The following is a 25,568-nucleotide window of genomic DNA, read 5'->3' as shown; positions in this document are numbered from 1 at the left end:
ATATACGAAGCCAGTAAGAAGATATCTTCTTTGGGTTAAAATAAAGAAATATGTGTGTGTGTATAAAATTCTATGCATGCACAATGCTCATGGACTTGGGGTGTACTGTGAGAAGAGCAGTTTATCCTTAGATTTAATATCGACACCATCCCGTCTGGCCCGCCTGAGCCACAGAGCACTGGAAACAGCCCGTGCTCAGGAGAGGGGCTGCTCATTGGCATTCGGGTGCAGGCTTCACGAGGAGCTGTAAATCTGAGGTTGCTGACGGTTAATCTCATACTCTGTGAGCTTCCAGACCCAGAGCTGGAAGAAACACAGTCCCTGGAGACCCGGCCCCAACCCCCAGGATCAAATGGGACCAGACAGTTTGTTTGGGCCAATAGGAAAGATGCCACCATCAGCCTTATCTTGTCTGATCCCCCTATGGGAGAACAGGGTCGCTCCAGCCAGGATGAATTGACCATAAGTGTAGGCTTGTTCCAGCTCAGCAGAAGGGCTATTGGGAAGAGGGGTGCTCATTACAAGGGGTTCAGGGCTACCCCTGAAAATTGAGCTCTACTTTCAGAGTGCCTACAACACAAAAGGAATCATGAACATTTTAGAAGGAAACAAGGAAGAAAACATCTGCAGCTTAGAACAAGGCAATGTTTTCTTTTCCTCCACAGCAGAGAGTTCACTGCAAACAAAGCAAAACAAAACAAAACAAAAACAAAAAAAGAACAAAAAACCAAAAAACAGAAAACAAAACCCTGATATATATATTATATATATATGTATATATATAATACACACACACACATATATATATATACACATACACTTATACATGTACTTACACGTAAACATATACATACACTTACACCTAAGCATACATGTAAGCCTGAGTTAATGTGTATGCATACATGTCTATATATGTGTGGGCACCCATGTGGGTGCAAATAGAGGTGGCGCCCAGAGATTGACATCTGGAGGTTCTTCCTCCATTGCTATCTACTTTATATGTTGAAGAAGGGTCTCTAATTGAACCTGGGGCTCGACGGCTTATTCTGTGGATCTCTGCCTCTGACTTCCGTCTTAAGAGGCTATAGGCAGGCTGTCACACCTACCTACCCAGTATGTATGTGTAAGCTGGGGATCGAACCTCCAGTCCTTATACTCACTCACACGGTAAACACTTTACTGGCTGAGCTGATAAATTAGACTTCATCAAAATCATAAGTGCTTGATGGCATGCTTCCAAGAGACTCAAGAGAAACAAAGGACTGGGGTGGGCATAGTGGGTAACACCTGTGATGCCAACATAGAAGAGAAAAGCTGAGTTTGAGACCAGCCTGGGCTATACAGTGAGTGCCTGGACTTCATAGCCAGACTCCTTCTCTCTCTCTCTCTCTCTCTCTCTCTCTCTCTCTCTCTCTCTCTCTCTCTCTGTNTGTGTGTGTGTGTGTGTGTGTGTGTGTGAGTGAGTGTGTGTGTGTGTGTGTGTGTAAGGATGCATGTGTATGTATGCACATGTGTGGGGGTGGAAGAGATCAGAAGACACCCTCAGGTGTCACTCCTTAGGTACCACCCACTTACAGTTTTGAGATAAGTTCTCTCATCGGTCTGAAACTTGGGCTGTTCAGGGAGTGACTTCCTGGGATCTACCTGTCTTGTCCCCCATTGCTGTGGTTACAAGAACATAACACAATACTTAACTTTTTTTAAACGTGGATTCTTGGAATTCAGCTCAAGTTCCTCTCTTTAAGTGGCAAGCTCTTTATCAAATAAGCCATCTCCCAATGAAGACTTGTTTAAAAAACAGGCATGAGGAAATGCTCTTGAATTTTATATGTATATAAGAAAAACAAATGTTATCTAGACTATATGTAAAAAAAATTATAATCACCATGTTAGGAGACTATAACAAGCAGCCCATTTCAAAAATGGGTAAAAGAATATGAAGAAAAAATGTTGCCAAGGAAAATATACAGATGGGAAATCAACACAAAAAAGGCACCCAGCACCGTTTGTCACTATAAAAATACAAACTACAACCAAAATAAGGTAGTGCAAAGCCCCATAGAGTCATAGGAGCGCTCTCCTGCATTGCCAGTAGGAAGACAGACGTAGGTGCACAGTGGTACTGAACAGTTTCCTATAAAATTAAACACAGCATTACCAGGCAATACAGAAGTCCCCCTCCCCCGAAGGATCCCACTCATTGAAACATGCACACAAGCACCACGGGAGCTCTGCTCACAATTGCCCCCTCCCCCAACTGGAAGCAGCCCTGATGGCCTTCAGCTGGAGATGCTTCTAAAGAGAAAGGGACACAATCACTGGTCATCCACAGAACAATTCAGAGGACAGCCAGGCCCGAAAGCCTCAGATCATGTGATTCTATTTCTATGACTTGAAATGGCAACGCTTAAGGGAGGAAATAGACAAGGGTTACCAGGATGTGCTGAGGAGCTGAATAATAAAGGACTGAGGAGGGGGGGGCTGTCTGTCTGTCATGACGGTGGTGGACAATGTGTCATGCATGTATCAAAACCCAGAGAATGCTTACCGCACATCACAAACAGTAAACACCGTTACATGTGGGATTAGAAAAAGAAATATCAGAGTGTAGGGTAAAGAGAATACAGGCTGTTACAAAGGACCCCAGACATTAGGGACAGAGAATAACTGCCCTGGGAGAGGAGGAGAGGGAAAAGATTCCCCGCCTTATTGTGCTGGATGGTTTTATGTCAACTTGACACAAGCTATAGTCATCAAAAAGGAGGGAGCCTCAATTGAGAAAACCCCTTGGTAAGATCATACTGTAGCAAGCCTGTAGGGTATTTTCTCAGTAATCCAAAGGGGAGGGCCCATCTCACTGTGGATAGTTCCATTTCTCGGTTGTAGGTCTTGGGTTCTATAAGAAAGCAGGCTGAGCAAGCCATGATGAGCAAGCCAGCAAGCCAAACCCTTCTATGGCCTCTTCATCCGCTCCAGCCTCCAGGTTCCTGGCCTGTCTGAATTCCTGTCCTGACTTGCTTTGATGATGAACAATGATGTGGAAGTTTAGGCCAAATAAATCCATTTCTCTCCAATTGCTTTGGTTATGGTGTTCACCATAGTAAGGGTAACCCTGACGAAGACAGAACTGGTACCTGGATAGTGGGGCATTGCTGTGACAGACCTGATAATGCTGTTTGGGGGAGGATTGGGGAAAGAATTTGGAATGTTGGGCTAGAAAGGCCTATGGGTGTTCCAAGCATGGTGAACTGTTCTATGGGAGCTTGGAAGAAGAAAAAATTTGAGAAAACTGCAGATGACAGAGGCCTGGCTTGTGAAGTGCCAGGGCAAAGTTTGAGAGCTACACATTCTATCAGGAGGCATGCCTTTGTTGGAGTAGGTGTGACCATTTTGGAGGGGCTGTGTCACTGTGGGAGTGGGCTTTAAGGTCTCATATATATGCTCAAGTCTGACCAGAATCAGTCTCTCCTGGCTGCAGTGGATCAAGATGCAGAACCCCCGGCTCCTTCTTCAGCACCATGTCTGCCTGGACACTGCCATGCTTCCATGATGATAATGGATTGAACCTCTGAAACTGCAAGACAGATCCAATGAAATGTTGGACCTTATAAGGGCTGTCTTGGCCATGGTGTCTCTTTGCAGCAACAGAACCCCAAGACAAGCACCAATGAAGTGAAACTTTGCTTTGCTAGGACAGTTGATACTCATTACCTGGAGCTGGGAAATTAGCAGTGACTAAGAAAAGACCCGCATCATTGGCATGAAATCTTCTGGGAAGTGTTCCTGGAGTCAGCCCACAGAAGCTGTGTTCCAGAGGTAACCAAACTTGGCACTGTGAAAAGTCACCCAGGTTGTACTGGTCTTAAGGGCATGACGGGGTCATGTAGAGCAGCTGAGGCTGGCACTGTGAGAGACCAGGGAAGGCTGTTCATGGTACAGCCACAGTAGCATCTGTAGCCCCGGGATTGAAGAGGTCATGAAGAAAAGTTGAGGCTTGGCACCATTAAGAGAGCCCAGGAGAAGCTACTGTGAAAGTACAACCTAGTTGCAGCAGAGACCCCAGTAATTTGGAGGTGCCGGTATGGTGGGGAGACCACTACCAACAGCAGCAGTGATGGACTGGAGCTGGCCTGAGCCTAGAAGACAATGCTGTGTGTGCTGGAGAGGGCAGAGGCAGAGAGTGGCCCAAGTCCCTTGAGGAGCCAGACATTGTTCATTGAGTTATTCACACAACTGGAGTTTGCTTTTGATAAGATTTGACTGTGACTGTACCCTGGTTCTTCCCTCTTGAAGAGCCCACAGGTGACTTTGAACTTGTGGGGAAATTTTGGATTTTACAAGAGACTTTGGATTTCAAAAGAGCCTGAATTTTAAAGTGTTTGAATTTGAAGAGATTGTGGGACTTTTTAAGTCTACAAGGTGTTTTACATTGTGATGTTTGTATCAGTGTGTGCTTTTAGGGATAAACAAGAAAGGAAAGGTTGTGGCTCACAGGGGTTGTGTTTGTGTGTCAAGTTGACAAGGGCAGTAGTTCTGACTAGTTTTATGTCAACTTGATACAAGCTAGAATTATCAAAGAGGAGGGAGACTTAATTTAGGGGATGCCTTCATAAGATCAGGGTATGGGCAAGCCCGTGGGGGCATTTTCTTAGTGTATCTTGGAGGAGGGCCCAGTTCATTGTGGGTGGTGCCACCCCTGGACTGGTGGTCCTGGGTTCTGTAAGAAAGTAGGCTGAGCAAGCCATGAAGAACAAGGCCAGCAAGCGGATTTCCTCCATGGCCTCTGCATCAGCCCTGGCCTCCAGGTTCCTGCCCTGATTGAGTTCTGGTCCTCATTTTCTTTGATGAACTGACATGGAAGTGCAAGCCAAACAAACCTTTTTTCCCCTAATTGCGTTGGCCATGGTTTTAGCCCAACAACAGCAACCCTGACTAAGACAGTTATTTGGGGGAAAAACATTTTGTGTGGACACCGTAAGACCAAGGACGACCAGACTGGACACAGTGCTGCATTCTCGGTAGTGAACTTGTGTCTTCATGATTCTGAGGTGACGTATATACAGAACTGAACAATAAACAAATGCTGTGCAGAGTAAGAGTCATGTGCCCCGCCCCTGTCAAAGCAAGAGGTTGGAAACGGGAAAACAGCTCAGTTAGAGCCACTCTGGCATTGTCGGTCTGAATCTGGGGGTGTGGTTATAAACTCATGGCGTGATAATAGCAACTGATAGATGATTGGTGGAGAGATTGTACTGGCTAATTTTGTGTCAACTTGACACAGCTGGCGTTATCACAGAGAAAGGAGCTTCAGTTGAGGAAATGCCTCCATGAGATCCAACTGTAAGGCATTTTCTCAATTAGTGATCAAGGGGGAAAGGCCCCTTGTGGGTGGTGCCATCTCTGGACTGGGAGTCTTGGGTTCTATAAGAGAGCAGGCTGAGCAAGCCAGGGGAGGCAAGCCAGTAAAGAACATCCCTTCATGGCCTCTGCATCAGCTCCTGCTTTCTGACCTGCTTGAGTTCCAGTCCTGACTTCCTTTGGTGATGAACAGCAGTATGGAAGTGTAAGCCGAATAAACCCTTTCCTCCCCAACTTGTTTCTTGGTCATGATGTTTGTGCAGGAATAGAAACCCTGACTAAGACAGAGATGGAAGTAGATAATAGTGGAGAAACATAAAATAACTAACACACTGTCTATGTCTATTACTGTCCAGATGAGGAGAAGCAGCTGTAAGAGCCAGCCCTGCCATGCTCCCACCACCCTCACCTGCCCCCATTTTCCCCTCCCATCCTGGTTCTGTTTTCTTGCCAGTTTGGCACAAGCTAGAGGTATTTAAGAAGAGATAACCACAACTGAGAAAATGCCTCCATAAGACTGGCCTGTAGGCAAACCTGTGGGGCCTTTCCTTAATTAGCGGTTGATATCAGAGGGCCCAGATCATTGTGGATGCCGCCACCATTGGGCAGGTGTAGAAGAAAGCAGGCTGGGAGCTGGAGAGGTGGCTCAGAGGTTAAGAGCACAGGCTGCTTTTCCAGAGGACACAGATTCCCAGAAACCTCATGGTGGCTCACAACCATCCATTACTCCACTTCTCGGGACCCACTGTCCCTAGCACTGACAGCAGCATCAGGCATGGGCCTTGTTCACATGCAAACATGTCAGTAAAACACTCGTGTACATGAAAAACAAACAGAAAAAAAAAAAAAAAGAGGGGAGTGGAAAAGAAAGGAAGGCTTTCACCAAGCTGGGAGGATTGAGTTATTAACGCCCCTCTCTCCTCCATGGCCTCTGCATCAGTTTCTGACTCCAGGTTTCTGCTTTGCTTACGTTCATGCCCTGACTTCCTCGGATGATGGACACTACATAAAATAAAACCTTTCTTCCCATGTTGTTTTTAGTCATGGTGTTTATCACAGCAATAGAAATTCTAATATATCCTTCATTTGGAAATTGTCCAGATTTAAGGCTCAGTAACTGCAAATCCCAGAAGTCCACCTGGTCACAAGTGTAGGAATGGAGCCAACACAAGTGCAACCAATGGGACAGGCATATTCTGCCACCTAGAGGCCTTTCCGGGAACTTAGGGATGTCTCCATAGGAAGATGGCATCGAGCTGACCTATGTCTACAGTCCTTCATCCAGTACCAGCAACCTTTAAGGCCAGACATGTAAGGATCTGGGATTGGGATTGTTCTAGCCAAGCAAGTAGAAAACAAACAAAAACCCCACCACAGACCTTTTAGGTACAAAAGGCACACAGCAGGGACTTAGATGGCCTGAGCGTCTGCAGCCTATTTTTAGTCACAGTTTGCTTGGTTGGAGTGCCCCCGTGTGGCTCATGTTGGCATTTCCTGTAGCGCTGAGCCAGAGGGTCTCCTGCTCCCTTCTAGAACAAGCCTTTGTGTCAGCTTTCTGACTGTGCCTATAGACACTAAAGACCACAGAAGTCACACCGTATCCTAAATAGGGGCCTGGCCCATACTGAAGACCGAGAATGATGTAAGACATGCTCATAAGGACATGCATCCAAATGTGACTTAAAAGATGAATAAATACCTCCTACCACCCGCTGAACAGACAGGTCTCATCTCACTCATGCTGTTTTTACACAAGCGCATCTTTCCAGAACAAGGCTGTCTCCTGGAATCCTCCTCTCAGCCCCACCAGGGGAAATGCCCATAGCCCTGGGAAGAGGCTTGGTCGGAAGACCATCTTGCTGAGTAACTCACCATGCCACACAAAAGCCAGCTCACTGTCCATGGAGCATGCTAGTCTTCCCGAGCAACAGACACCCCTGTTTAGAGACTCAGATCCTGGAAGAGAGGCTCATCTTAGAGGGCTCACCCTAGAGGGCCTCCCAGAGCAGGAAGACACGTGGGAGGGATGGACATGGGGCCAACACAGGAGAGCTCATGAGGAGAAGCATGTGCACAGGAGAAATGGCTACACAGCACTTCTCTTTTACTGTAGCCGAAAAGGGGGCTGGAAGCACTCTGAAGCACGTGCTGGGTCTCCATATGTGACATCCTCTAAGCTCCCACCCCTGCCTTCATAAACTCCTGTCCCCCATGCTCAGCAATAGGTTCCACCACGCTCCCTGGTAAGTTCTAGGCTCTGCTCTGTCAGTGGCAGGACAGGCGGCCTCACCAGGACCACTTACAAGGAAACCACAACATTCTTAGGTGGTGGGATGTCTCTGCTGAACGGGCCATACTGGAGTCCAAACACCCTACTGCAAGCTGTAGGTAACCCTGGGTGTGAGGACTTGGAATTTCTGTACCCTTCCCTAAACTGGGCAAGCTCCATCCCTCAGAGAAAGCTGCCCCAGGCCTCCATATCCCAAGAGATGCACACACCCAGTGTTTTCCCAATTCCCAGTGAGCCTTAGAGCAGATCTGGGAAGTCTTTTCCTCAGTCACCTCCTCCTCACAATGGTCTGGGTGTGGCCCAGAGGGGAGCAAACTCTTTTGATTTGTCCCAGGGCCTGGAGCCAACAGGACCATCTTGTCATGGAATCTGTTCAAACCACAGTATAGCAAGGGATGTCCTCCTGGCTACTTGGAAGGTTGAGTCATCAGGAACACAGTGTTCATCCCTGGGGTTCAGAGTGAGTTCTGGGTAACTTAATGGAGCATTGATTGAAAATAGAAGGTAAAAAAGGCTAGGCATATAGCTCAAGACTAGAGAACTGTTCTCTAATGTGCCAGGCACTGGGCTCAATTTGTGTTATATGTGTAGTGGATTGGTTTTGCCCACACTGTTGCTGCTTCTGCCATCTTCAGTGGGAACTGGGCAGGATGGAGCATTTTGTATCACAGGGATGAGCTTCCAGTCTGTAGGGATGGGGAGGAGGGTGCCCTGTGTTCATTTGAGCTCACCAATGTACAGGGGACAGGGAAGCTCCCACTATGTGAGGGGGACAAGGAAGCTCCCACTATGTGAGGGGCACAGGGAAGCTCCCACTATGTGTGTGGGGGGGCATCAGGGAAGCTCCCACTATGTGAGGGGTCTGACCACAGATGAAGTAGAAAGCTTCTGTCTCAGTTTTGCAAGCAGCAAGGTGGAGCTGGAATGCACTAGCCATGGTAGCTTCCTCAGAGAGCGCTGACATCTGAGTTAGAAGGAATGGGGACAGGGTGTAGCCCCTATCTGTGGGTTCCATCTAGAAATGGATTCGGGAGGCTTCCAGCCTTTTGCCCACTGGCCCACATAGCCACTCAGGTTCCTCTGGCAGGGGAGACCTCGTTCATATCTCAAAAGGCACATTAAATTTAGCTAAAATAATAGGCTTCAAATAATGCAGAAAGGAAGGCTGACCCCGTGGGCAGATGTTGCCACCTACCTGTAGGCCACTGCACTGGGGCTACCTTCTGAGGCTGATGGTCCCTTAGGTGCATCTTGTCTTCGCCTTCTCTTCTGGACCATTTCTTATGTGCACAGGCTGTGGACGAGGCCATCTTCAGCTACCTTCGTCACCTGCCCTTACCACCTGAGGTTCTCAGGCTAGGCCCACCTGCTGGGGGTCTTCCGGGCTAGGAGGGCCACAACTCCACCATGCTTTGGCTGTGCTTTGATCCACACTCTTCAGGGTCAGGCCTCTGCAGACTCATCCCATAGGCTCCCTGGCCTCTTCTCTGATCTTTCCACTGTGTTCCTGATCAGCAGCCGGGGATAGGATTCTAGCCTTTGTGTCTGGGAGTACAGGGTAGGAGGCCAATGGGAGGTCATGACTCATCTGTCCTCAAAGAGACACCAGTGTAACAGAACAAGGTTGGGCGTGGGATCTGTCCAGCAGCAAGTGCTCAGGACCACAGTGAGTGACCACAGTGTGACACCCAGGGTCACCACTGAGACCACAGCCTTCATCTTGCCACTAGGTACAAGTCTGGGCAGTTCTGAGATCTTCTTCCAAGAGTACTGATGGTCACTATGGGAACGAGGTGGGTGTCCAGTGTGGGCTCCGGCACGGGAGCAATTCTTACCCCTGCACGGCAGGGAACATTATACATTGCTGTGATTGGGGTGGGGCCTACTCTCTGGGCTGAAAGTCACCAGCAGTCAAAGCTAGACCTCTCCTGGAGAAGCACTAGTCAGCAAGACCAGTTCTAGTCCTGGCTCACCCCAAGTGGACAGTGGCTGCAGGTCACAGTGCTTTTGCCCTCATCCTCCACAGGGCGGGGCACAGAGCCCAAACACTTGCAAGTCTTCAGTGTTGAAGTGCAATTCCCCACGCTTTCTCTGGCACCTGCTGCTCTCTGGTCCCATTCGAGGACAAAGGTCTGCCTTTGCAGAGGGCTAGAGAGAGAGAGAGAGAGAGAGAAAGAGAGAGAGAGAGAGAGAGAGGAAGAGAGAAGCACAGGAGTTAGTGGATGAAAAGAGATGGCAGATACAACTGCTGTTCCCCTGAGAAAGATCTCTCTGCACCCTCTGGATATCAGGGCCAGGGCCCTGAGATGAACAGTGTCATTATGTCCCAAGTGTGACATAATACACTTGAGCAGAGAGTGGTGACCAAGTGTGGCCTTTATCTACAGCCAGGGCACTGGCTCTACACCCGTACCATTTCCATGATTGTGGGTGACCCAGTAACTTGGGGACATGAAACCTGAGCTACAGAGGACACAGGAAAATTACAAAACCACCTTCTACTGCCTAGTGAACACTGACTTTGGCACTGGGTGCCGGTCATGAGCATGCCTTATACCCTCTCATGGGCCCAGTGCCTGGAGAAGGGTTTCTGGTTTCTGGGGGGCAGGGGGGGGGGAAGCAGGCAGCTGCCCGGACTACAGGATATACCAGTGCTTCCCATAAGAAGGAACAGGACCTTCACCAGGAAGTGCCAGCCTCTGATATACTCACCAGTTCAGTGTGCCAAGAACAGCTATGACCAGAGAATGAAAGCTAGGGAGAAAAACAAGAACAAAAATAAAAACTGAAAAGGAAAGGGGAATTGGAAAAAACAGGAGCGAAAAAAAAAAAGAAAAAGAAAATAAGAAAAAGAAAAAGAAAAAAAGAAAAAGAAGAGTTTTAGCTTGTCTGGAAAGAAATGGACCATAGTCCTATAGAGAGGGGCCGTGGCCAGCTGGAGGACAGGCAAGGACAGGGTAGGTGCAAGAGGTTTCATGAAAACCCCCAAGCTTAGGGCGGCGATGCTAACCCAAATGATGATGGGGAACTAGGCACCATCCAACGGCTCTGTAAGCTGAGCTTCTTGGGGCCAGGAGTCTATGGAGTGTCACTGAGCTGAGGATGACATCGGAACAGGACAGTCCTAGTACCCAGCAAATACAAAGTACCAAAGTTTGGTGGTGGTTCCTTTATAAACAACAAAATATGCCGACAGCTGGACTAGATCTGACACTTGAAGAGTTGGTTGGGTTAGGTTGGTTGGGGGTGGGGCCAGACTAACTTGAAGAAAACCAAGGAATTATATTCAGGCATTTAGTTAAATTTCAAAGCCCAGGCACCAAACATAACATTGTTCTACTGTTAATTCAAGCCCAAGCCCTTGGGCTAAGTTACAAAATGAAACAAGTATATAGTCTGGGGACTACTTGGTCACCTTAGGGATTTGCACTTATTTGATGGGCAAGTAGCCCATGCTAGTAGCTAGCGTGCTGGCCCAGCAATGAGCCCTAGCCGTCCCCAGTTTGCCATGTCTCTCTAAACAGAGTGGAAATCTTTCTCCAGGACCCTACCAATGTCCTAAGCCTGTCAGGTCAGAAATGATAATGTTAGAAATTCAGGTAAACAGAAGACCATGTCCCTTCCCAACCTCACTGGATGCCTAGTGTGTGTGTCGGGTGTTTGCCCATGTGGCCTGGAGTTTGTAGGCGGTCCCTGTTGGTCCCGTCTTTCACAACCTATGTCCTGCTCAACTCTGGGGGCCTCTATTCATGGTAGACCTATGAATTTATGTGAGGTCCGCTGAGCAGTGGCAACAAACGCCCCACAGGTCGCACTCTGTCACTGTTAAGGCAGGATGGGTTGACTGAAATGGCCAGCTGCTGGGAACTTCTCTGTAGGGAACAAAGAACACCTCCAGGCTCTGGCTAGGACGAGTGAGGAGGTGGTCTAGAGGTTGTCCTGCCCGAGCACCTGTTTCCTATTCTCCAAGAAGGAATAAGGTCGGCAGATGGGTCCCATAAACCACCTCTTGCTGCTGGTCACTTGGATGGGATCTGTCCCACTGGAAGGAACAATTACAAGACTCAAGAAAGCACCTGACTCCAGAAACTTGGGAACCTGCCTCAAATCGCAGAGGATATGGAACTGCCCTGAAATGAATGCATGGAAACCTGCAAGGGGCAGGGTTCTCTAGGCACATACTTTTCAACTTGGTCTGAGGAACACTGAGTCTGTCAATACCAGTGAACCGAGGCCCTGCACGCCAGGCTGCAGAGTCAGGGTCTGGAGAAAGTGCTTGAGCAGGCACCCTAGCATCTCTGGTACTGGAGACACTTCCTGGGGATCAGGGACAAAATGTTCCTGTGCCGCTTGGGGATCATGGCCTGTGTTTCAGGAACTTTATCTTCAGACAGCCAAGGTTGATGAACCCGGAAGGTTAAATCCTTCTGCACCACAATGGGCACCAGCATAGCTCAGGACCCCAGGTCACTGGTTCAACATATAGATCCAGAGGGGAAACTAAGGCAGTGCAAGGGCTACGGGGGTGAGGCTGTGGGAGGGGCTCCTGACTCTGGCCCAGAGTACCCACAGCTCTGACCCAACAGGCTCCCTTTTGTTCGTCTCCACTCTGCTTTGCATGGGCCAATTTGCAGGCCTGACCTCAACTGGGAGGCCTGAGCTTGGGCTATTATAATGTGATGTCAGGCAAGCCCAAGTCCCCTTCCTCCAGTTGCACACCCCCTCCCCATTCATCTGTTTTACCTTTTCTTCCAGCTCCTTTATTTGCCTCTTCTGGGTTTCTATTCTTTCTTCTAGCTCCTTAATTCTCTGCAACATTAAAAGAAGGAAGGTAGTCAATAATCAGAGGGCTGAGCATACCAATTATAAAAGGGTCAAGATTTCCCCTTACTTATTAGGTGGACAATAGCTCATAAAGCTGTGTCTGTGTTGGTCCAGCCTTGAGCTACTTTGTGGTCCCACATCTATCCAAAGAGAATGACAGCCCTTCCCCACTTCTCCTATGGTGGAACCTGGGTCCTCTGAGTTGGTCAAGTCAGAAACTATAGTGTTTAAGTGGAAGAGCAAGGAATTAGCTTACTGTCCTTTCCAGAGCTGTTAGACAGAGCAACAGGCAACCAGCTGTTAGAACTACCAACTAAAAGACCCTTCTTCCTGAGGTTGAGGCTCTGGGCCTTGGAAGCAGCTGAGTGCCAAGGACAGCCCACTGATGGGACAAGAAGATAGGGTGACCTTCCTCTCCCTGATTACCCAGGAGCCCAGAGGGACCCATGGTGGCTTCATGAGTAAAGGGTCTACAGGCACACCAGAGTGGGTGATAAGCCCTCTCAGAGACCTACTGACCATCATGGGAGAGTAGCATCCAGTCTGGTGGTTTATCTAAATCTGCAGTCCCAGCTCTTTTGGATTTTGGATGGTCTGGCATGGGCTGTGTCCATAGAATCTGCTTTCAGACCAACTCCGTACAGACAGAGGCTGTGACTGTCATAAATGACAGGGCTGGGTAATGGTTGGTTATCTGCTGCCCACAGACAACACCAGGGGACGGTGTCATGTGGAAGATCTGGAAGGCAGGAGTCCATGGAAAGCTGCCATTCAAAGGCTTAGGCAACACAACTGCCAACCTAGGAGCTAGTAAGGGAGGGTTGTGGACTGAATATGCAAGCGTGTGGTCATTAGAGGACATACTGTTGGCCGTGTGGGAAGCTGGATCCTGGGAAGCCCACCCGACCCTCTATTCCCACCCTGCCCCCAGCACCTGCTGTGCAATCTGCAGCAGTTCCATACGCTCTCTCAGGATCTGTGCATCACGTTCTCTCAGCTCGCTCATGACCTGGCGCTTCCACTGCTCCACGGCCACCTTGAGCTTCTCACGTTCTTCTTCTGACAGCAGCTCGGCCACTTTGGCCCCGGCCTCCTGCTGCAGGGCATCATACAACATGGCTTCCAGCTCCAGGATGTGCTGGGGACAGGAGACAGGCATCAGCCCTCCCCTTCCTCATCAGGGTCCCTGACTGGATGGACATATGCCCACTAGAAGAACTAGAGACAGACACCAGACAGGACGCCCTGCTGATGTCCAGGTCCTCCAGCGTGCTTATGTTTCTGCATCAGTTGCTGCTCAGAGAAAAGGGGACTTTAGGGAAATCAGAACCCTACCATATTGCTGTTTGTTTGGTGTCATGGATGTAACCCAGAGCCTCAGGGATTTTAGGCAATAACTCTGTCATTGAGGGTCAGACCCAAACCCTGAACACCAGCCCTTTAAAACAAGTGTGATTACATGTAGCTTAGAATAAACATTTCCGAGGCTTCACATATTACTGCTAGCAAGAACTTTATTCTGGATTTTGTTTACAGACAAGAATATACTATGGGATGTGCTGTGGCCACCAGAGGGACTGTCCTTGCCTTTAGTTAGCCTATAGCCTGCTTACTGTCCCTAACTAGCAATGACCCTAGTGTAAATGTCACCACCATCTGACATACAGCCTTCTGCAACCCTGGGGAAAAGATAATGTAGGAATGGCCTCAAAGACCTGCAGGTGGCTGCTCACTTAAGATCACCATAGGATCCTTCTGTGTCACCCCATGAGAGACAGATGAACTGTAACACAGATTTGAGGTACAGTGAAGAGTCTTGTTTGAACAATAAGTTTTTTAAAAGCTAGGATGGTGTTGAGATTGGCAGCCATTATTATCACTACCATTACCATCATCATTGTCATTACTATTACTACCTCACTACTACCACCATTACTATTGGTCAGCGTTACCACCATCACCACTATCACCATGAGAACCATCACCACTATCACCATGATCACCATCACCACTATCACCATGATCACCATCACCTCTATCACTATGAGCACCATCACCACTATCACCATGAGCACCATCACCACTATCACCATGAATGAGCACCATCACCACTATCACCATGAACACCATCACCATGAGCACCATCACCATTACCACTCTTATCATCATTATTACCATTGCCAGCATCAGCACCTTCACCACCATTACCATTACTACCATCATTGTGATCACTATTCCCATCACCATTGCTACCATCACCATCATATCATTATTACTACCATTAACATCACTGCTGTCACCATTGCTATCATCACTACCAGCACAGCCATTACCATGGTTGTGACCACTACCATAGTCACCATATCCTCCGAACAATCACCTCTATCACCCTCCCCGCCATCATGACTACCCTCACTTTCACCATGCCCACCATCATTACTACAGTCATCGCTATCATTGCCACTACCATCATCACCACCACCATCACCTTGGTCATTATCATCACCAAAATCATCATGATTACCATTGTGCTTGCTGTCATTATCCCCATGGCTTTGAGAGTTCCCAGCTTGAATTGAGCCCTAACAGTGAGCATTTTCACACCAGTCGGCTCTCGAACACTTCAAATAGCCAAACAGTTTTCCTCAGAGGCATGAGGACTGCCCCCTGGATTGGCTCCCCAGGTAGTGTTTGGAGGCAATCCTTTTTAGAATACCTGCCCAGGGCCTGGATGCTCCCTGGCAGTGTCCGCCCCTAACCCCCATAGTGCATGGGGTCAGATGTATGTATAGTGAGGGGTGTGATGCTAACTATCCATGGGAGGCAGCTTCCATCATGGGAACCTAACTCACAAGCCCAGTTTTCAACCTAGAAATGGCTCTATACACACCGCAGACATAGGCAACCCATAAATTCTCCTGGTGAGCAGACAGTTAGAGATACAAACCCTAGCAGAACTTCAGTTGCTCAGGAGGTAACAGGGAGTAGATGACAGCCTGCATAGACATCCTAGCAATCTGTTGGATTCAGACCAGAATTGGCCTTTGATTCTCCTAACAGTTGCAGGAGGAAGAAATGAAGATTCTTACTTTCCATGAGGGGCAAAGCCACCAGGCTCAGATCTCCCTGCCAGTGAGTGACCGAGAAGGCCAAGCTCAGAGCCTTCATGCCCCAACTGCCATACCTGTCTTCAGCCACACCTTAGATCACTGGGTGCTCTTCGTGATTCTACTGCCATCTGTGCCTCTCTGTGCCTTTAAGGGTTCTCAATTGGGCAAGACAACTATCCTAGACAAGTGTAACTATCTCCTAGAAAGGACTTGCGGGCTTTGCTTCCCCTAGGAAGTCTCAACAACTGAACATTAAGCATCCCTGTTATACCAACTATAATTCAGTGTTTGGGTGAGTTCAATGCCCTCTTGGAACAGATAGGTTAACAAATGTTCCAGTGGAACTCAGGTTTACAAGCAGATGCCAGCAAGGACTGGCTTATCAGAATGGAGGCAAGTGCTGCCTGGTCGGGAAGTGGTTTGAGTATGTCTCCTAAGGGTTTGTGCTGGGACCTTGGTTCCAAGCATAATGGTACTAAGGTAGTGGAACCTTTAAGAGCCTAGGGAGACCACTTAGTCATCAGGGTACTGTCCTTAGAAGTGGTTCTCTGAGACTCAGAAGTAGAAAGCAATCCTGACTTCCAAATCACCTGACTGGTTGTCTTGCTAGCATCTTTCCTTTCCCCAGACACTTTTACAATGTTGGAATAGAAACCCATTCCTCACCTGAGCCCAGAAGATGCAGTCACCCATTTTGGACTTTCAGACTCCAGAACCCATCTTCTTTACACATTACCTGATCTCAAGTATTGTTTTTTAATAGCAACAGAATGCAGACTAACATAGGTAACCAAGAAGCATTTGGGAGCTTTCAATGTTATCTTTAAATAGGGACATTCCCTTTGGGTTCTGACTCCCCAAAGGATGACCAAATACACACCACAGGGCAAACTTGCATTTCTCCAAGTTTCAGATGAACAAAGTGAGGCTCTCCAGTAGAATCGTGTTTCCCATGGGCATTCAGCTGTCTTCACTTAACTCTTAAAGGCCCTGTGTTCTTGTTGCTTGTCCTATCAACTAATTTAACGTGTCTACTAGTTCTCAGTATGCCTATGCTCTTGTAGCCATGAATCCTCCTCTGCTTGCACTCCAGAAGTGTTGGCTGAATAAGCAGTAACATGTCCTCTGAACTCAGACTGGCAGAGAGTGACCCCCACAGAGTCCTGGTACCTCCTAAAGGTTTTGAGCCTGGCCACACAGGTCTCCAAGATGTCCACTAAGATGGATGAGCTGGTAGATGTCTGCCACTGCTCTTACCTTGTGGGCTTGGTCCAAGGCCTGCTTCCTGTAGTCCAGCTCCTCATCCAGGTAGCCTTTCTGCTTACTGAACAGCTCCTGAAACACAGAGGGCCAGGCCTAGGCCTCAGGCATTCAGATCTGGTGACATCCACTTCGGGGGCACTGGGGAAGGTTCCACTGACCTTCTCGCTCTCCAGATCTACCATTTTCCGCTGTAGCGCTGACTCTGTCTCTTCAATCCTCTGGAGCCACTGGGCACAAACACAGTGAACAGGTGACAGGCATTAGCTCCTCCCATATGAATATCAATGCCAACCCCCCCCCCACATACACACACAAACATACCCAACACCAAGGAGAAGGCATAGAGGAAGATCAAGGGAGGCCTGGCCAAGAAACGGGAATTAGAATTGAGCTGGCAGTGTGGGCTCCAGGCACCCAGCCTGATCGAGGACCCAGCATCCATCCCACCTGACATTCAGAAAGTCTGCCACTCCCAATTTCTCTGGGAGAGAAGGGACAATTGGTTTGGGGAGCAGGTACATCTTAGAACTATGCCTGGAGAGAGTGGGTGGCCTGTTTCCCAAGTTCTATGTTTGTTGGGATCCCCTTTTCCTGTACAGCTGAAAGTCTTAGGAGGGTTGATGATGGCCTGCTAAGCAGGTCTAGGCTGGGGCCAGAACCAGGATGAGGCTGGGAGGCCAAAGAGAATTAGATAGGAAACCAAAGAACACCATCAGTTTTACAGGCTCAACTCAGCTTCCAACGTCTGGGAAGGAGTGGGGATAGGAGCCTACACTGGTATGTGGCAGTGCTATTTGACCTGTCTGGGCCAGTTTCCCTAGACAGACAAGAAAGACCTAGGGGACCATACCCTTCCCTGAAGGCCCTCCTCCCAGGTAAAATATCTACATACAGGAGCCTGGCCCTTTCCCAGATATCCGCAAAGCCCATGATACCTTTTCAGCCAAGGTCAGGACTGTCCTGGCTTGAATGACGACCACTTGCTCCTCATTGGTCAGATTCTGTGTGCAAAAGCAGAGCAGAGTCGGAGTCATCAGAGTCAGAGGTAGAGATGGGGGTGGGGTAGGGGTGGGTGGTGAATGGATGTGGGCTGGGGCTGTAAAAGGTACTTTTCCTCTGTCATCCTCTGGACCTCTGATGCCCTTCACCCCCACCTTGTCCACTCTGGGGCACTGTCCATATAAACCCTCACCATCGGAACATCTAAAGTCTAAGATATTGGGATAGCTTTGCCAGCAGGCAGGCCTGAACTACATCTTGGAGTCAAGTGTTCCTCTGGCCTGCCCTGTCCCAGTCTTTACTTAAAGACCACACTATGAACATGCAGCCATGTTGAAGATCAAGTATCCATGGCTGTGAAATGGTCCCAGTTTCTGTAGGGTGTTCATTTTTGCCATTTTCTATATCCATGTTTTATTCCCAAAGGGCCTCTAGGTGGCCTTAATCAGCAGGATTTGTCTGGCTTTGGGGACCTCTGCCTGCATGTGCTCAGCCACACACTCAGAAGAAGACAGCCAGAGCACTGGATCTGACTCCCCTGCTCCCATGTGAGATGAACCAAGAGGAGCAGATGGCATGGCCAGTTAGGGTTAAAAGAGAGGAGCCCCTCTCTACCCCTAGGATTTCCATGACTGGATCACTCAGGAAACCAGCTCTTCCCTCCTAGAAGGTGAACTCCATAAAGGCTCTGCCTGCCTCTTTCCTTCCCTCAAGCCCCATGTCAGAGTGAGGTTCCTTACAGGTGACCACTCTGGCAGGAAGTAGGCAGGTGGCTGCCCTCCCTGGGATGGGCAAGGTGGCAGTCTCACCTCCCAGTGCTGGGCCTCGGTGTTCTTTAGTTCTCCACCCCTGCTCTTCTCCCTCACATGCCTCCTCATCCCTCTGATCCTCTTCTTCCTTGTTTTTCCTCATCCCTGCTCTTCATTCCCCATGTTCTAGAAGCCCTTAGAGGCTTTGGGGAGTTCACTCCCCCTAGGGGCTGAGTGACCTTAGTTTTGTCTGCTGGGCAGGAACATGAATGTTGGGGAGACTGGACAAAGTAGCTTCAAGGTGATTGAAGGGATCTATTTGGATATACCAAAGCAAGCTGATACATTTTTGGGTATGCAGTCTGACCCTCTGACCCCTGGAGGTCTTGTCCTGGTGCACTTCTTTGTCAGAACCCTGTCTAATCAGTCTACAGCCCTCTCTTCTCTGGGCGACAGCGGGGTGACTGCAGCAGCTTGAGCTGTATCATCTGTAGTGAAGGATAGGATTCCATTCTAGCCCCACTGGTTTCTCCATTCCGCCCCTGGTATCCTGGCTTCTAAGGAACCTGAAGCCAGTAGGAAATGCTCTGGGATTGTGTCTGATGATGACAGTCATGACACTCATGTGCTCTGACTATGAAGGTGACAGTTACCTGGTTCCTCACTAGCAGGACCACTGAATGCTCCCAAACAGGACTCACAAGCTCAGGGTCCCTACACAGTACAGTGTTGTATCATGACAAATGCAGTTAGAACTTGGCCCATTGGTAGAAATTTCCGGGGTCTCCTAAGTGTGAGATCTGGCCATATTCCCTCCAATTGCCATCCTTCTCCACCCTGCTGGTCTGAGAGTGACCTCGGAGGCTGTATGATGATCCTAGGGCAATCATACTAGTGGTACTTTTAATTAAGCAGCTACTGGATTAAAGAAGAGTATTGGCCCCAATCTGGGTGGGACCATCACCTTAGCTGCCATTATATCAGCTCTGTAACTTTCTGAGGTTTCAATTTCTCTAGTTGGAAACCAGAAGTTAGAATCCATAGCAGAATTTATACCTAAGGTTAGACCCTAGGGCACAATGTCCCATAGTTATCCCTGCTATGGAGCTGGGCTTTGCCATCATTGCTGTAGTGGAGCCATCAAGAGTGGACATAGTCATCAGGGAATTCCCTGAAGGTACTTCTCCCTACTCTGCCACTCACTGCTTCCCAGAAAATGGGGATATAAGGAGAAAGGTTCTTGTCAAAACCAAACCTCACACTGGAGAAGTGGGAGAGATCAACAAGTATGTGATAGTGCATGGAGGATAGATAGATGAGTAGGTGGAGGATGGAGGGAAGAATGGAGAAGGTGGAGGGAAGAGGGAGGGAAGAAGGACTGATGGAGGATGGATGAGTGGAATTAAAATGGATGGATGGATGGATGGATGGATGGATGGATGGATGGATGGATAGATGGATGGATGGATACTTGGTAAACAGTACAGAGGATCTATAACGATGAATAGATGGATGGATAGATGGTAAACAGGACAATGTATGTGCATGGTTATGTGTGTGGATAAAAGGAGGATGGGTGGGGAATAGAAGGCAAAAGATGGATGAAAAGATAGATTAATGGAGAAGGAATTGGTGGATAGATGTCAGCAAAGGATAGCTGGATAGAAGATGTATAAATGAGTGAAGATGTATGTATGTATGTATGTATGTATGTATGTATGTATGTATTATGTATGTGTGTATAGATGATGGGCAGAGAATGAAATGATGAGTGGAAGGAAGGAATAAAGGGAGGGAGGGAGGAAGGGAGGGAGGGAGGAAGGGAGGGAGGGAGAGAGGGAGGGAGGAAGGGAGGACGGACGGAAGGAAGGAAGGGTAGGAGGTGTGATGGAGTGTTGTATCTACTTTGTCCACTTGGTAATTAATAGTCTTTTCAGGAGTTTGCTGCAGAAATTGGAACTTTTCTCCAAATGAGATTTAGAGATTACCTATGAATGGACTCTGCTTCTCTCCTCAAATCAAGGAACTGAGAATCCCAATGATCCTGAGTTGCCTAAGAGCAACACTCCCCCAAACCAGCACCCCGTGGTCACAGAAGTGCTATGACACAAGAGTGCCCAGAAACTAAGCAGGCATGACTCGAAGTAGCAAGAACTAGAAGACTGGGCCCCAGGGCTTTAGAAACAATGAGCCAGGATCAAACTTTCCCCAAATGCAGGGGCTATTCTAAGCAGGCTTTTCACCTCAGGAAAGGTCTTTGTCCAGGATTGCCTATGATGGGATTGGAATGGGCTCAAGGGGACCCTGGGCTGAGGGCTGGGCTGGGGTGGTCAGCATGAAGAGGCATGCACAAGTCAGGAGAGCAACATACACTTACGGCGTTATCCCCCAGGATATCCAGCTTCTTCATCAGCTCCGTGACCAGGATGTCCTAGGAGGCAAACAGAGGGACAGGATGATATGAGTGTCCGCTGGGTAGACCATGGACGGTGAAGGAGGAGCGAGTCTTACCGTTACACCTTCGGCCTCACAATACACCTGCAGGGGGCTCTTCCCGTCCACAAAAGGTGTATGGTGGAAGTTGATGGCCGGGGACTTCCTCTCCCTCTCCTGAGACAAAGAACAGAAGGCTGGGCATGGCAAGGGTGGGCTGTTCTCGTCCTATCTCCTCCCCCTCCCAGTGCTGTGGCCAGGGGAGCACTGACTAAGACCATCAAGGTGATGCTGCCCAAACTCAACTCTAGTGCAGTCCCTGGACAGAAACCTCCATGGACTTGCCCAGAAGATCATTCCTGTGTGCTTGCTACCCCAGGTGGTAGGATGCTGGCTCTATGGAGTCCTGCCCATGTGTCCCAGAGTTCACTTGCTTATCCATTCCCAAGCACCATGTACTTTGAGAAGGCTTAGAGAACAGGCCTCAGGTAGAGCTACCGATGGGACTGGCAATAGCACTGGATGAGGCAACTGATATGCTCATGGACCTTATACACAGGACACACACAGAGGCCCAGGACTCATGGCGGACAGACAATCGGATTCATAACCCTCCAGTGCCAAGGAAGGTGGGTGGGAGGACTCTGAGTAGTGGGTCCATCTGAATTTGGTGTCCAACAGGCTTCTGCCAACTGGACGGAGACTGAAGACACAGGACTGTGTGGGAATGTTCATCAAGGAAGTAATAACTTCCCTCGCTGTAGTGAGCCACACTGCCCATCTGTTCTCACAGCAACATGGCTCCCCAAGCCCACCTTGACCTTCTCCCAAGGATCTCTGTCTCTCCTTCTCTGTAGGTCATAGAAGAGGTCACAGACCAGAGTCAGCAGGGCAAAGTTGAAGGCCACCTGACCACTGCACGGTACCTCTGCCCCACTAAAAGACTTCTACAAACAAGAATGGCTGTCTGCTGGGTTGTACCAGTACCTGGGCACTGGGGGTGGGGGGTTGGGCACAGTGCTTTGCTGAGGTCACAGGTCTAGAAGCTCTCCTGGGCTTTCTGTTTGTTTTGTTTTCCTTCCCCTTCACAGCAATGGTTTCTTGCTTGTCACCCCTTACCCTACCCCAGGTGACCTCACTCTATCCATCTGCCCCATCTTTCCAGGGAGCTAGACAGTTGACTCCATCTGACCTCTTCTTTCCCACATGGTCTTTAAGTTTCTATTCATAGACTCACAAGAGCTGAGAGGTTTGAGAAGAGGAGCCCAGCTCACGGCCCTGTGGTTCACCTGCTTGGTTGACCCAACTCCCTAGCCTACCCTACCTCAAGCTCCAGGATCCTGAATTCCAGCAGCTCATTCTGGTCCTTTGCATCCTGGACCTCATGCTTCAGCCGTGCCTCCTCCGTCTCCATTTGTTTTATCTGAAGAATAGGAAATGGATGAGGTGAGAAGGCATCTGATTCTCTCAGGAGAACCCAGAGTGGTTTTCTGGGCAGTCATTTGCTTCTGTGAGAAAAGGGGCCTTGCACAGTACAATAGGGCTGCCCAGGGAAACAGGCACCACAAAGATGGAGCAGGAAGGAAGCTATTGAGGACAAGTTGTCCCTGTGCAATTGCTGGAGCTCAAGCTGGTCTAAGGCCCAGGGGAAGAATGAATGGGTATGTGGTTACCTGGTCACATTCCAGGTTTGATGTGGAGGATTCACGTGTAATTTAATAGCACTAGTAATGAGTGAACTGAATGTAGCATCCTGCCTTCCTGAGGGTGAACACACAGGGCTGGTATGTAGTTCAATGTTAAGTGACCAGGTACATGCCTAGCATGCATAAAGCCCTGGGTTTGATTGCTGGCATCACAAGACAAGACGAGAACCAAAGGTTAACGTAGCATCAGATGTTTATGCGGCACACCCTCTGCAACTTCATGAAGATAGACGTCCACTGTAGAGCAGACAGCTATATCCACCTCTCCCTGAACTGAACTTAGAGACCTATAAGCCTGTTTTAACATGGAAACCAGCAATGTGGACATCCTGTAAGAGAGCCAACTCAGTCATCACTAGATCTTTCCACAGGAAGTAGAATGTCTTGGGCTGCTGCAGTGCAAGCCACAGAAAGGCCTGGAACCTGGGCCCAAGCCTACCACCAGCCCACAAAGTCTACCACACACTCTGCAAGCACAAAGGTATCTTGCCAGGCCCATGTACTGCTGGGAGGCAGGGCATACCTTTTCTACGAGCTCTTGATTCCGTCGATACAGTGCTTGCTTCTCTTCAATCCACTTCATATCCTTGAAAATGGAATTGAAAGGCAGACATGAATATGCTGCAAGAGAGCACTGTGGGGCTACCTCCGACCAGGACTGGGCAGAACTGAGCACCAGCGCCTGCTTCTGAAGTAACCACCTGTGGGCAGTGTATGGCAAGGGAAACCTTTGTGCGGTGCCCATTCTATCTAAGGGACTTGGACAGGTGCAGCTCGCCCTGTATCAAGAGGACATCTCAGTGATGTTCTGTGCCACTACGTGGACAGCATCCCAGGCCAGGGTTCCTGAACCAGGAACTCTATGAAGTGTAGATGTCACATGAGGACCCAGGCAAGCGGGAATATGAGGCACATGTAGGGAGGAGTTCTGATCACCTTACACTTAGGGTGACACCTGGGCAGATGGCAGTTCTGTCAGAGGACATGTGGATGCCTCCTGACACAGCCTCCAGCTCTGACTTGGAAGGAAATCCAGTGTCCCCAGCACATCCTCCTTAGCCTCCACCACCACCCTTAAGTTTGGACCAGTGTTGGGAAGACAGTACGGTGCCTTAGACACAGGGCTATACTGAGAAGCACACACACACACACACACACACACACATGCAAAGGCCCCCACAGAAGTGTGGTCAGAACTAAAGATGAAGGACATGGTGTTTTTTTATACATTAAAATAGATTTTTTTTCATACATTATATTCTGGTTAGAGTTTCTCCTCCCAATTTTCCCCAGATCCTCCCCAGTTTACCACACATGCAATTCCATGCCCTTTCTTTCTCTCTTTCATTAGAAAACAAACAGGTATTGAAAAAATAATAATAATAAAACAAACAAACCAAAACAGGACAATACAAACGAACAGGAAAAAAAGAGTCAAGAATAAAAAGCACATGAAGACATATAGATGTAGAAACACGCACATTTGCAAACACAGAAGTCCTATAAAAGTATACAAAGCCAGACGTCATGACACACAAGTAAACGACCTGTAAGGTTAAAAGAAAGGGAAAGCACATTCAAAGCATCGTAAAACAGCAAGAAACCCCTAGCAGTAACCCTGAGTTTGTATTGTGTTAGCCATCTGCTGCTGGGACTGAGGCGTGACCTAACTGTGCTGACTGGCTGTGCATGGTGTGGTCTGAACACCATCAATGCATGGTGGCCAGGGAGTGGAGGTAAGTGGGTTCTGTGTGTCAAGAGACAACTGAATTCTAGGACACTGGCCATGGAGTGTCTTCCTGCTTGTCCCACTAGCAGTTAATACATTGGGAGCCACCTGGTATTGGGGCTGGACAAGGACCAAGGGAGCGTGGCCACAGGGGACAGATGCCTCCAAGGGAATGAAGAATGTGTAAGTGGTGAACTGGTATGAGGAGTGGTAACAAACACCTTGAGCCATTTGAGTCCAGGGAAATGAGGGGTCCCCAGAAACCTAGGTCGGGAGCTAAGCTAGGAGCAGCTTAGAATTTCCCCTCTGATGTCTATGGCGAGAGTACATAGGACCTAAAGTTCTGGCCCTGACTCAGAACTACGGTGGGCAAGCCAAGGAGTAGCTTTGATCTGTAGGTAGGTAGATTCTTGCTTTGCTTGTGGCTTGCAAGGGAATTCCTTCCAGATATTAGAACTGTGAGACATACGATACCTGCTCAGCTTCGCAGTATGCAGTGAACACTTCCTATATAGGTATGAGCCTACCCACTCCATTCTTCTTGAACGGGAACCTTGGGGACCACCGAGGACCATGCCTCTCCCAGGACTCCCTAGCACAGATACAGGATACAAATGCTACAAGCCACCAGAACTCACCTGCCCTTGCTCAGCCAGAGCCTTTTCCAGGTCCTCCACCCGTGTCTGTGCTCTCTGTATCTCTGCTTGCAGCTGCTCACGGGTCTGTAGGATAGGAGGAAGAATACATCAAATTTTCTCTAACAGCCCAGACAGACAGAGATACTCAAGGCTGCAGGCTGCAGAATACCATGCCTCAGTACGGCTCATTGAGAAGTGGTTGTGTTGTTTTGCCCAAAACCCTAAGTTGCCAAATTGCCTCTTTCCCTGCGGAGTGAATAGGGGAGATTGTGGCCAACCAGAACCAAGGCCTCACAGCTGCCTGATCAGAAGAGCCCCACCTCCCCGAGGAAGAGACCTGTCTCCTTACTGCATCAGCCACTGTTCTGAAAGCAGCTGTCCCTGGAAGGCAATGAAAAGGACCCCCTTTCCTGTGTCCCTCTCTGAGGCTTGATACCCTCACTGCTTCCTAATAACCAGCAGAGAGCCC

At 48.8% G+C, this 25,568-nt stretch overlaps 1 protein-coding gene across 7 annotated transcripts in view; it reads right to left on the bottom strand.

Annotated features, from left to right (window-relative positions):
- The window catches only part of Jakmip3 (Janus kinase and microtubule interacting protein 3), a 118,826-nt gene that overhangs the window by 9,249 nt on the left and 84,009 nt on the right, over positions 1-25,568 (bottom strand). For 3 of the 7 annotated variants that reach the window (XM_029479036.1, XM_029479037.1, XM_029479040.1), the window contains 12 exons: positions 25,100-25,183; positions 23,256-23,318; positions 22,351-22,449; positions 21,105-21,203; positions 20,965-21,024; positions 17,781-17,846; positions 17,004-17,072; positions 16,840-16,917; positions 13,407-13,610; positions 12,392-12,457; positions 10,361-10,433; positions 8,844-9,796 (listed from right to left, as the gene is read on the bottom strand). In XM_029479036.1, the coding sequence (XP_029334896.1) occupies positions 10,383-10,433; positions 12,392-12,457; positions 13,407-13,610; positions 16,840-16,917; positions 17,004-17,072; positions 17,781-17,846; positions 20,965-21,024; positions 21,105-21,203; positions 22,351-22,449; positions 23,256-23,318; positions 25,100-25,183 (939 nt within the window). In that variant the 3' untranslated portion in view covers positions 8,844-9,796; positions 10,361-10,382. Of the gene's footprint in view, positions 1-7,236; positions 7,315-8,843; positions 9,797-10,360; positions 10,434-12,391; positions 12,458-13,406; positions 13,611-16,839; positions 16,918-17,003; positions 17,073-17,780; positions 17,847-20,964; positions 21,025-21,104; positions 21,204-22,350; positions 22,450-23,255; positions 23,319-25,099; positions 25,184-25,568 lie in introns of those variants that run through there. The other 4 variants (XM_021167109.2, XM_029479041.1, XM_029479038.1 and 1 more) reach the window with 3 other exon arrangements.

Source organism: Mus caroli, chromosome 7 (assembly GCF_900094665.2).
Source record: "Mus caroli chromosome 7, CAROLI_EIJ_v1.1, whole genome shotgun sequence".
Classification (NCBI taxonomy): domain Eukaryota; kingdom Metazoa; phylum Chordata; class Mammalia; order Rodentia; family Muridae; genus Mus; species Mus caroli.
Note: the sequence above shows the minus strand (reverse complement) of the source record. Positions and strands in the feature narration are given on the sequence as shown.